Source organism: Xenopus laevis, chromosome 3L (genome assembly GCF_017654675.1).
Source record: "Xenopus laevis strain J_2021 chromosome 3L, Xenopus_laevis_v10.1, whole genome shotgun sequence".
Classification (NCBI taxonomy): Eukaryota; Metazoa; Chordata; class Amphibia; order Anura; family Pipidae; genus Xenopus; species Xenopus laevis.
In genome coordinates, this window is record NC_054375.1 from 7990013 (window position 1) to 8002233 (window position 12221).

The 12221-nt window shown below is 42.8% G+C and overlaps 1 protein-coding gene across 4 annotated transcripts in view; it reads left to right on the top strand.

The window, feature by feature from the left end:
* Positions 1-554: 554 nt before the first annotated feature.
* The window catches only part of LOC121400953 (interleukin-17 receptor A-like), a 1044048-nt gene continuing 1032381 nt past the window's right edge, over positions 555-12221 (top strand). For 2 of the 4 annotated variants that reach the window (XM_041585298.1, XM_041585299.1), the window contains exon 1: positions 557-807. In XM_041585298.1, coding sequence (XP_041441232.1) covers positions 694-807 — 114 coding nt within the window. In that variant the 5' untranslated portion in view covers positions 557-693. Of the gene's footprint in view, positions 808-12221 lie in introns of all 4 variants that reach the window. The other 2 variants (XM_041585297.1, XM_041585300.1) reach the window with 2 other exon arrangements.

A 12221-nucleotide genomic window follows, 5' to 3' on the forward strand; every position in this document is an offset into this window, starting at 1 on the left:
AGTAATAAGTAGAGTGAGTAGTGAGTGTATAAGTGAGTGCGTAGTAAGTAGAGTGAGTAGTGAGTGTATAAGTGAGTGAATAGTAAGTAGAGTGAGTGTATAAGCGAGTAAGTAGAGTGAGTAGTGAGTGTATAAGTGAGTAGTAAGTAGAGTGAGTAGTGAGTGTATAAGTGAGTGAGTAGTAAGTAGAGTGAGTGTATAAGTGAGTGAGTAGAGTGAGTAGTAAGTAGAGTGAGTAGCGAGTGTATAAGTGAGTGAGTAGAGTGAGTAGTAAGTAGAGTGAGTAGTGAGTGTATAAGTGAATAGTAAGTGAATGAGTAGTGGGTGTATAAGTGAGTAGTAAATAGAGTGAGTAGTGAGTTTATAAGTGAATAGTAAGTGAATGAGTAGTGAGTGTATAAGTGAGTAGTAAATAGAGTGAGTAGTGAGTTTATAAGTGAATAGTAAGTGAATGAGTAGTGAGTGTATAAGTGAGTAGTAAATAGAGTGAGTAGTGAGTGTATAAGTGAATAGTAAGTGAATGAGTAGTGAGTGTATAAGTGAGTAAATTCCCTCAGGCTGTGCCGAGTCCCTCCCCCGTCTCCTCCCTCTCCAGCCCCTCCCCCGCTCCATCTGCTCTCAGTCCGGCCGGGGGATCACATTGTACCGGAGCTCCCCGCACGCTGTAACCGGGCTCGGGCTGGTGCCCTCGGGATGCCCCCGGATGGTGCCCTGGGGGAGCTCCGCTCCTGTTGGCAAGTTCCAGCCATCGCGCATTTCTGTTCCTTGTTCCGCGCCGCCTTCCAACTGCCGGACTTCGAGATAAAGGTGAGTGACCGGGGCCCGGGGGCCTGTGATGCTGCTGCTCAGGGCGGGGGGAGGCGACACCTGGGCCGCTCTTAATGCTTCGGGCTACTGCTCCTCGGTGCCTTCAGTCTGGGGCTTGTCTGTGGAGCAGGGGGCCGAGTGAGGAGCTGCTCCTCCTGGACAACAACTTTCCCTCACTGACCCAAAGCTGGAGAGTGCGTGTGTGCGCGGCTCCCCCGTGACTATGTGCGCTTGGTACATCCCCAACACCCCTGTGTATCCTCAGGGCTTGAGCAAATCCCATCAATAGATATTCCACCCCTCTATTCTCCCAATGATGCGCTCTCCCTCCCTATGGACCCCATTCACTTACTCACTGGGAACCCCCATTTATCTCATGTTCCTTTATCTGCCCCCCTTGTGTTGTCCATAGCCTTGAATTCCCCTTCCACCTTATTTGCCCCTCTATATCCCCCATAATTCATTCTATACTACAGTCTCCTTTTACTCCCATCTCTTATTTATTCAGCAGCATGGCAGCGGAGGGGTTAAATGTAGGGCAGAGCCAGTAGGCACTAGGGTTGTGATGGGTAAGTTCATTGCTTGCAACTGCTGTTCCCAAGAGGATGCTGGGATTTGTAGTTTAACAACAACACCACAGGACCTCCCTCACTGTCCTGGGTTCCTCTGGCCGGCCTATAAACTGCTGCAGAACCAACTATTGTGTTGTGTGTGATTCCTACTGATGCTTTGTGTCCCTACACTATGGATTTCACCTGCTCAATTGGAAAAGGAAGAAAACAAGTTGAACTTTCCCTTTAAAAGTTTGCTGAAACCCTTACAGTGCCACAGCAGGATTAGGGGAATATGCGATTAGGAAGTGAGAATTGACTTTAAACGGCTGTCGCATTAACCTGAGCCCAGCGACTGCTCCGTATTTATTCCCAGCCAGGACTAAGCACTTTGTTTAAAGGGCATATAAAGCCAATGATAAAATTTAATTCTAACCAACTTCTCAATATCCATTCATTCCTCATTCTCACTGGGTTTATAGTTCTGTGTAACTGTCATTGTGTCTGTCCCTTTCTCTTCTCTGCACTGCTGCCTCTGACTCCTGATACAACTTCCCAATATCCATTCATTCCTCATTCTCACTGGGTTTATAGTTCTGTGTAACTGTCATTGTGTCTGTCCCTTTCTCTTCTCTGCACTGCTGGCTCTGACTCCTGATACAACTTCCCAATATCCATTCATTCCTCATTCTCACTGGGTTTATAGTTCTGTGTAACTGTCATTGTGTCTGTCCCTTTCTCTGCACTGCTGCCTCTGACTCCTGATACAACTTCCCAATATCCATTCATTTCTCATTCTCACTGGGTTTATAGTTCTGTGTAACTGTCATTGTGTCTGTCCCTTTCTCTGCACTGCTGGTTCTGACTCCTGATACAACGTCCCAATATCCATTCATTCCTCATTCTCACTGGGTTTATAGTTCTGTGTAACTGTCATTGTGTCTGTCCCTTTCTTTGCACTGCTGCCTCTGACTCCTGATACAACTTCCCAATATCCATTCATTTCTCATTCTCACTGGGTTTATAGTTCTGTGTAACTGTCATTGTGTCTGTCCCTTTCTCTTCTCTGCACTGCTGGTTCTGACTCCTGATACAACTTCCCAATATCCATTCATTTCTCATTCTTACTGGGTTTATAGTTCTGTGTAACTGTCATTGTGTCTGTCCCTTTCTCTGCACTGCTGCCTCTGACTCCTGATACAACTTCCCAATATCCATTTATTCCTCATTCTCACTGGGTTTATAGTTCTGTGTAACTGTCATTATGTCTGTCCCTTTCTCTTCTCTGCACTGCTGCCTCTGACTCCTGATACAACTTCCCAATATCCATTCATTTCTCATTCTTACTGGGTTTATAGTTCTGTGTAACTGTCATTGTGTCTGTCCCTTTCTCTGCACTGCTGCCTCTGACTCCTGATACAACTTCCCAATATCCATTCATTCCTCATTCTCACTGGGTTTATAGTTCTGTGTAACTGTCATTGTGTCTGTCTCTGCACTGCTGCCTCTGACTCCTGATACAACTTCCCAATATCCATTCATTCCTATCATATAGTTTTATAGTTATATGTCAGTGCCATGGCTATTGACAGTAGTGTCTGTTCTGTCCTCAAGTTCTGACTCTTGAAACACTGTAGCAGAAGTCTGTTAATCAGCTGGCTTCTATTATTTTTGGGTTTACGTCCCCCTGTAACTGTTCCTGTCCCATATTTCAATAATCACTAGGCGCCTCATTCATCTCATATACCTGGGTGTCTGGGTACCGGATGATGTAACACCTTGTAACTTTTTTATTTATTTTTTTACATCCACTGAATCCGTAAAAGAGTTTGTTCACCTTTAAATAAACTTTTAGTAAGATGTAGAGAGGGATATTCTGAGACAATTTGCAATTGGGTTTCATTTTTTATTATTTGTGGTTTTTGAGTTATTTAGATTTTTATTCAGCCGCTCTCCAGTTTGCAATTTCAGCCATCTGGTTGCTATGGTTCAGATTACCATAGCAACCATGCATAGGGTCTGAATAGAAAGATGAGTAATAAAAGGTAGCAATAACAATACATGTCTAGCTTTACAGACCATTTGGTTTTCTTTTAGATGGGGTCACAGTGACCTCCATTTGAAAGCTGGAAGAGTCAGAATAAAAAATTCAAATATTTCAAAAACTATATATATAAAAAAAATAACAAAGACCAATTGAAAAGTGGCTTAGAATTGGCCATTTTATAACATACTAAAAATTAACCTAAAGGTGAACCAGCCCTTTATGTATGGAGTCGTAATAAAGAGAAAACAAAAACATCAGATATAGGTTTTCCGATTCCGATTCCGATTGGGGGTGAACAAAAAAAATATTTAAAGGGGAACTTCTCATTGCAATTATTTTATTTTAGACCAGGGGTGCCCAGTTGTACCCAATGGGAGATTCCATGTTTATCTCTGGAGAACATGGAGTTTCCACTGGAGGTCCGGCAACCTGAGAAATAGTTCCCTGCCCCCTAGAGCTTACAATCTAAGTGGGTGTGCAACTTTCAACTACTAACTCTAGCAACCTGACATGGGTGAGTATAGGAAAGATCATCCTTTGCAGGAAGTTTTTTATTTATAAATAATGAACACCCAGCCTCAAAATCTGGTTTCTGGGGTTGCAGATCTGAGCAAGCAGTTAACATTGTTACGCTTCGCTTTGCAAAGACATTACTCTAAAAAAGTGACCAATTGCAGCCTTGCTTAACTATCTGCAATGTATTTAGAATAATTTTTTGACACTTACCCTTAAGGGCAGAGACACATACTTAGATTTGGGGAGATTTAGGACAGAGATACGCTGTCAAATTCGGGGAGATTAGTTGCCCTTCGACAAATCTCCTCTTCTTCGGGGCAACTAATCTCCCCGAACTGTGGCTGCACCGAATCCAGTATTCGGTTCGGGATGCAGCCAGGATTCGGCCTTTTTCAGCATCATTCGGCCGAATCCTTGTGTCTGGCCAAACCGAATCGGAATCCTAATTTGCATATGTAAATTAGGGACGGGGAGGGAAATCACGTGACTTTTCATCACAAAACAAGGAAGTGATAAAGATGTTCACGCTTTTTTCTTTCTGGCATATACAATTAGGATTCGGTTCGGTATTCAGCCAAATCTTTCACAAAGGATTCGGGGATTCGACCAAATCCCAAATAGTGAATTCGGTGCATCCTTACCCCGAACTGCCTTCTCGCCGGCTAGAATGAAAATCGCCGGCATGATGACACTCAGAGCACTTTGTTTTCTGAAGTTCCCTTAGTTCAGGGAGATTCGTCACCTGAAGAAGAAGAGGTTTGTCGCCAGGCGACTAATCTCCCCGAATCTGACCGTGTGTCTCTGGCCTTAGTTGCCCGGAGATAAATCGACCTCTTCTTCTCCCCAAACTGCCTTCCGCCAGCTAGAATCTAAATCGCTGGTGGGACGCCACTTGGAGCGCTTCGTTTTAAGGCAACTTTGGGCAACTTTGGAAAACAAAGCCATCCCGCCGACAATTTAGATTCTAGGTGGCTGGAGGCAGTTCTGGGAGATTAGTCACCCTGAAGAAGAGTAGATTTATCGCCGGGCAACTAAGGGCAGAGACACACGGGCAGATTCGGGGAGATTAGTCGCTTGGCGGCAAATCTCTTCTTCTTAGGGGCAACTACTCTCCCCGAATTTGAGCGTTTGTCTCTGCCCTAACATTGCCAGTGTTTACCTTGCTCTGAAAGTAACTGCGCCTTATTATTATTATTATTATTATTATTATGATTAAGAAGATGTGATTTCAAAGACAAAAATCCCCCCCATCCCTATTGTTGTGTATAGTGATCCAGCAGGGTCAGGTTGCAGCTTTCTGGTGAGGAAGGGGTTAAGTGGAGCTGAGTTTCTCTGCCTATTCGGATGCAATGTTCTGGATGTAATAGAAAAGTTTTGTTCTGCGGTGGTGGGGGAGAAGGAGCAATGGGTTTGTGGGGCAGGGAGGGGGAGTCGGGGGGGTGAACCCCTCTGTTTGTTTTGTTCTGAGGCTTGCCCTGGCAGCATGGCATCTCACATGGGACAATGTGACTGGGGGGGGTGGAGAGCGGAGCTGGAAGAGGTGGGCTTCACTTAACTGTTCCTTGGCCTGCAGTCACATAAGCCATGTACTGGCCCTGCAGGGTTTCCAGCCACAGACTGTGTAGTGCTGCATTGTTCTCCAAACTACAACTCCCAGCAGCCCCCACAGTTGTAAACCAGCAAAGTCTGGGGAGATACATGTTGCCCAGCCCTGATCATGTGTATCTTGCTGGGGAAATAAATACGTGGTTTTAAAGCTCTTTGTAAATGGGGATCAGATAGGATCTGTGCAGCCACTGGGAAAGAATGTTCTGTTATACAGATAGCTAGAATCTCAGCTGCCATAAAGCAGGACAGGACTGCTGCTTCCAATGGGGATCAGATAGGATCTGTGCAGCCACTGGGACAGAATGTTCTGTAATACAGATAGCTAGAATCTCAGCTGCCATAAAGCAGGACAGGACTGCTGCTTCCAATGGGGATCAGATAGGATCTGTGCAGCCACTGGGACAGAATGTTCTGTAATACAGATAGCTAGAATCTCAGCTGCCATAAAGCAGGACAGGACTGCTGCTTACAACGGGGATCAGATCGGATCTGTGCAGCCACAAGCCTTTCAGTAAAACAGTGGTGGAAACAAGAAATACAGAGTCAGACATTTAAACTGGTTTTCTAGAGCAGACTACTCCTGGCTTGTGTAATTCATTGTGGACCCTGTGTGTGATGGGCCTTGTATCTTTATATGGACACAGAACCCCTCAGTGACTTCTAATATCCTTATCATTTACAGTAGGGGGTACATTATCCCTTATAATACATGAGTGATACTCAGAGTTCCCTGTATAACTCAGCCTGCAGCCTTGTGCCTTTATATGGTCACAGAACAACCCCTCAGTGACTTCTAATATCCTTATCATTTACAGTAGGGGGTACATTATCCCTTATAATACATGAGTGATACTCAGAGTTCCCTGTATAACTCAGCCTGCAGCCTTGTGTCTTTATATGGTCACAGAACAACCCCTCAGTGACTTCTAATATCCTTATCATTTACAGTAGGGGGTACTGTATATTAGCAGAGATAAAAGCACCAGTGCTTGTAGCCGGTGTTATTTTGCACACTCAGAAAAAAAGAGACGGAAAGAAAGAGGCAAATATTGATTTGGAATTTCCATTCCGCACTCGGGAGAATTGCTATTTATTCTTTGGGTGGTGTGATTTCGGGTCAAGAGTAACAAGGGAAAGAAAATCAAACTGGTTCCATGTGATTGGCTGGATTTTGTGCAATTTCACCCGACACACGTATTTTGAGAGAAAAAGTTCAGCCTTATTTGTACATTGGAATAACCCCACCCCAAGGGGCCACTTTGATGCTGGGGCCCAGGGCTTCCTCTTCCCAACCCAAGAGTAGGTGATGGGGCTGTGACTCCCCCTGCACTGCTGGAGCCGACTCTGGATAGGAGTAGAAGCACGTGGCTTTTTTGTTATGATAAAAATGGGGAGGATATTTCCCTCCCTGCTGTGGTTCTACCCATTTGCACTAAAGTCCCGCCCCCAGCCCCTCCCCTGAGTGATGTCAGTGAGTGCATGGGAGGGGCTAGTACAGGGGCCAGTACTCTTTATACAGAGGCTCTGAATGCTCATTTTCCTTGCGCTGGGGGTTAGACCATATATTGTTTTTATTTAAAGGGAAAATAAACCTAGAAATATATCCTGTGATGTTTCCTTTCATAAAAACTTTCTTGTGATACTTTGTAACAGCAGCTTGTGAATCTGCCCTCTAGTTCCTGGGGATACATTGTATCTGCTGTGCCCTGCCGGCTGTGGGTCACCTCTGCTCATCCATCACTCACTGGAACCCCTGCAGGAGGCTGAAAGTCACCAACTGCTACACCCCCTACCTTTCAGCTCCCCTCAATTCAATTTGAGATACATCACACTGGGCTTATTGTGTGCCCAGAACATTCCTTCTCTGTATATTTGTATTTATACATATGGGAGGAGGTGCCATATTGATTCCCTTAGACAGTACAGTATGAGGGTATAGCTTATTGTGTGCCCAGAACATTCCTTCTCTGTATATTTGTATTTATACATATGGGAGGAGGTGCCATATTGATTCCCTTAGACAGTACAGTATGAGGCTATAGCTTATTGTGTGCCCAGAACATTCCTTCTCTGTATATTTGTATTTATACATATGGGAGGAGGTGCCATATTAATTCCCTTAGACAGTACAGTATGAGGGTATAGCTTATTGTGTGCCCAGAACATTCCTTCTCTGTATATTTGTATTTATACATATGGGAGGAGGAGATGCCATATTGATTCCCTTAGACAGTACAGTATGAGGGTATAGCTTATTGTGTGCCCAGAACATTCCTTCTCTGTATATTTGTATTTATACATATGGGAGGAGGTAGATGCCATATTGATTCTCTTAGACAGTACAGTGTGAGGGTATAGCTTGTTGTGTGCCCAGAACATTCCTTCTCTGTATATTTGTATTTATACATATGGGAGGAGATGCCATATTGATTCCCTTAGACAGTACAGTATGAGGGTATAGCTTATTGTGTGCCCAGAACATTCCTTCTCTGTATATTTGTATTTATACATATGGGAGGAGGTAGATGCCATATTGATTCTCTTAGACAGTACAGTATGAGGGTATAGCTTATTGTGTGCCCAGAACATTCCTTCTCTGTATATTTGTATTTATACATATGAGAGGAGATGCCATATTGATTCCCTTAGACAGTACAGTATGAGGGTATAGCTTATTGTGTGCCCAGAACATTCCTTCTCTGTATATTTGTATTTATACATATGGGAGGAGGTGCCATATTGATTCCCTTAGACAGTACAGTATGAGGGTATAGCTTATTGTGTGCCCAGAACATTCCTTCTCTGTATATTTGTATTTATACATATGGGAAGAGGTAGATGCCATATTGATTCTCTTAGACAGTACAGTATGAGGGTATAGCTTATTGTGTGCCCAGAACATTCCTTCTCTGTATATTTGTATTTATACATATGAGAGGAGATGCCATATTGATTCCCTTAGACAGTACAGTATGAGGGTATAGCTTATTGTGTGCCCAGAACATTCCTTCTCTGTATATTTGTATTTATACATATGAGAGGAGATGCCATATTGATTCCCTTAGACAGTACAGTATGAGGGTATAGCTTATTGTGTGCCCAGAACATTCCTTCTCTGTATATTTGTATTTATACATATGGGAGGAGGTGCCATATTGATTCCCTTAGACAGTACAGTATAGTATGATGGTATAGTTTATTGTGTGCCCAGAACATTCCTTCTCTGTATATTTGTATTTATACATATGGGAGGAGGTGCCATATTGATTCCCTTAGACCAGGGGTCCCCAACCTTTTTAACCCGTGAGCCACATTCAAATGTAAAAAGAGTTGGGGAGCAACAAAAGCATGAAAAAAGTCCCTTGGGGTGCCAAACAAGGGATGTGATTAGCTATTTGCTAGCCCCTATGTGGACTGGCAGCCTACAAGAAGCTCTACTTGGGACTGTAATTAGTTTTTATGCAATTAAAACTTCATTTCAAGCTTGAAATTCAAAAATAAGCCCTTTCTTTGAGGACACTAAGAGCAACATCCAAGGGGTCGGAGAGCAACATGTTGCTCACGAGCTACTGGTTGGGGATCACTGCCTTAGACAGTACAGTATGAGGGTATAGCTTATTGTGTGCCCAGAACATTCCTTCTCTGTATATTTGTATTTATACATATGGGAGGAGGTGCCATATTGATTCCCCTCGACAGTACAGTATGAGGGTATAGCTTATTGTGTGCCCAGAACATTCCTTCTCTGTATATTTGTATTTATACATATGGGAGGAGGTGCCATATTGATTCCCTTAGACAGTACAGTATGAGGGTATAGCTTATTGTGTGCCCAGAACATTCCTTCTCTGTATATTTGTATTTATACATATGGGAGGAGGTGCCATATTGATTCCCTTAGACAGTTCAGTATGAGGGTATAGATTATTGTGTGCCCAGAACATTCCTTCTCTGTATATTTGTATTTATACATATGGGAGGAGGTGCCATATTGATTCCCTTAGACAGTACAGTATGAGGGTATAGCTTATTGTGTGCCCAGAACCTTCCTTCTCTGTATATTTGTATTTATACATATGGGAGGAGGGAGGTGCCATATTGATTCCCTTAGACAGTACAGTATGAGGGTTTAGCTTATTGTGTGCCCAGAACATTCCTTCTCTGTATATTTGTATTTATACATATGGGAGGAGGGAGGTGCCATATTGATTCCCTTAGACAGTACAGTATGAGGGTATAGCTTATTGTGTGCCCAGAACATTCCTTCTCTGTATATTTGTATTTATACATATGGGAGGAGGGATTTTATTTAAAATTTTTCAGTTACAATATTTCAAAACATCAAAACAAATACATTGTTACAATCTTGAACAATTAGTAAAAAAAAACAACAACAAAAAAAACAAAGATCAATAACACAGCGTTAAATATCATCCCACATTTTTTTTAAAGAATTTGACATTTCACATTCTCGAGTCTTTATAAATACAATGTCTCTGCATATTATTTCTGTTACTGTTTCTGTTGATGAATGAATCTGACTATTTGTCATCCTGCACCTCATGTGCCATAAATGATAGCGTATCACTGAGATTATAATAAATAATGTCATTTTGTTTTTGTTATTGGTTCTGTGGTGTTTAATTACTCCATAAGAGAATTCTGAAAAATCCAAGTTTTTTATTAAACTTAAGTTCAAACGATTGGCAACGCTCTCCCTTACAGATCTAGAGACGATACAATCCAATAGGAAATGCTCTTGTGATTCTTCAATTTGGCAACCCCAGGGACACTCTCTATCTAGGACATTTAGATATTTTTGGTTACCCCTTACGAATATTTTACCTTGTAGGGATAACCATGCAATGTCCCAGAATTTTTTAGGCATTCTTTTATCATTGAGCATTTTTATGCTTTCCTCTAGCACCTCCTCCGGGCAATCTCTGACACTTATTGGAGACATGAATTGGGTATCTATGATTTCCCAATATAAATTTTTTCTTTGTAAGGATCTTAGATTTTCCGAACTTATACTCCATTTTTTTAGGATTTTTATCACCTGTCGCAAATAGGTGGGTACAAGGCCTCCTCTTATTCTTACCTCTTTCACTCTGCCACCGAGTAGCCAATCCTTAATAAAGGGCAATGCCCAATCTCGGATACTGATTTCCCACAGAGACTCTTTCCCCTGCATCACCCCTCCAAAGTTAAACTTCAAAAAGATGGTGCAGAAGAAAACCACAGGACTTGGCATGTCCAACCCTCCCCTTCTCTTCTGCAGGAATGTGATCCCTCTTTTTACAGGGTTGAGTCTGCTTCCCCAGAGCATTTGGAAAAACAGGCTCTGGATCCGGGCATAGAGAGATTCTGGCAGTAAAAAGACATATGAAACGAAATGAAAAACCGGAATCAAGAAAGTCTTAATAATGTCAACCCTTTCTCTATAGGTCAGCTTCCACTGTTTCCATCGCTGAACCTTTGCCAGACCAGTATTCAGTTTTTCTTCCCAATTTACCTTCGCAAGATCTCCCTTCCCAAATTTTATCCCTAAGATTTTAACTAGGCCAGGGGCTACTGGAAATGAATTTAAACCAAAACTTGGTTCGTCATCTAATGCCCAAAAAGCTTCCGATTTTTCGTGATTGATCTGGGACCCTGAAGCCCCAGAGTAGCTTCTGATGCACTCCAAAACCCTTCCCTCCTCCTCAGGTTTTGATATTACTAAAGTGACATCATCCGCGTAGGCTATGGACTTAAAGACTTGACCCGACGGAAACGGAACACCCTCAAGCCCACAACTCTGCAATCCTCTTAGGAATGGATCTATCGCAAAAACATACAGAAGTGGACTCAAAGGACATCCCTGTCTCACACCGGCTCTTACCCAAAAATCTTCGCCTTTCCAACCATTAATCAATGGGAAGCTCTTTGCCCCTTCATACAAAACTTTGATCCACTGTATAAATTCTTCCGGAATACCGTATCTGGTCAAAGTAGCCCATAAATACTCGTGGTTGACTTTATCAAAGGCTTTTGCTTGATCTAAAGACAGAAAGTATTTTTCCCATTGCCCTGTTTTACACCTCTCCAGTGCTTCCCTTAGTGAGAGAACTGCCCCAAAGATGTTTCGTCCTTCTATAGAACAAAACTGAGATTCTGAAAGAGAAGATCCAGCCACCTCACCTAGTCTATGTGAGAGAACCCTTGCCAGAATCTTTCTATCACAATTAAGAAGGGCGATTGGCCTCCAATTCTCAATGTGCCTCGAATCCTTCCCCTTCGATATCAGAACCAACGAGGAATAGCGCATGGACGGTGAAAGGTGTTTTTCCATTAAACAGGCATTAAAGACTATAGCTAACACTGGAGCAAGATCTTCCTTGAAAGTGGTATAGAATTCTGCAGTGAGCCCATCCGGTCCAGGAGCCTTTTTTTTTTGCTGTTTATCAATGGCCTGTAGCACCTCTTCCTCTGTTATTTCTGATATCAACGGGGAACATTCCAAATCTCCAGTATCCAAAACTGGGGTTACCCTTAGGAAATCATGGATCCTGTCCCTTTCCAAAACTTTTTCTTTGTACAAGTCAGCATAGTAAGCCTCTACTACTCCCAGGATACCCTCCCTAGATACTTCTAATTTACCCTGGGAATCCTAGAGGCCCCCGACCGACTTTTTCTTAATAGTCTCCTTA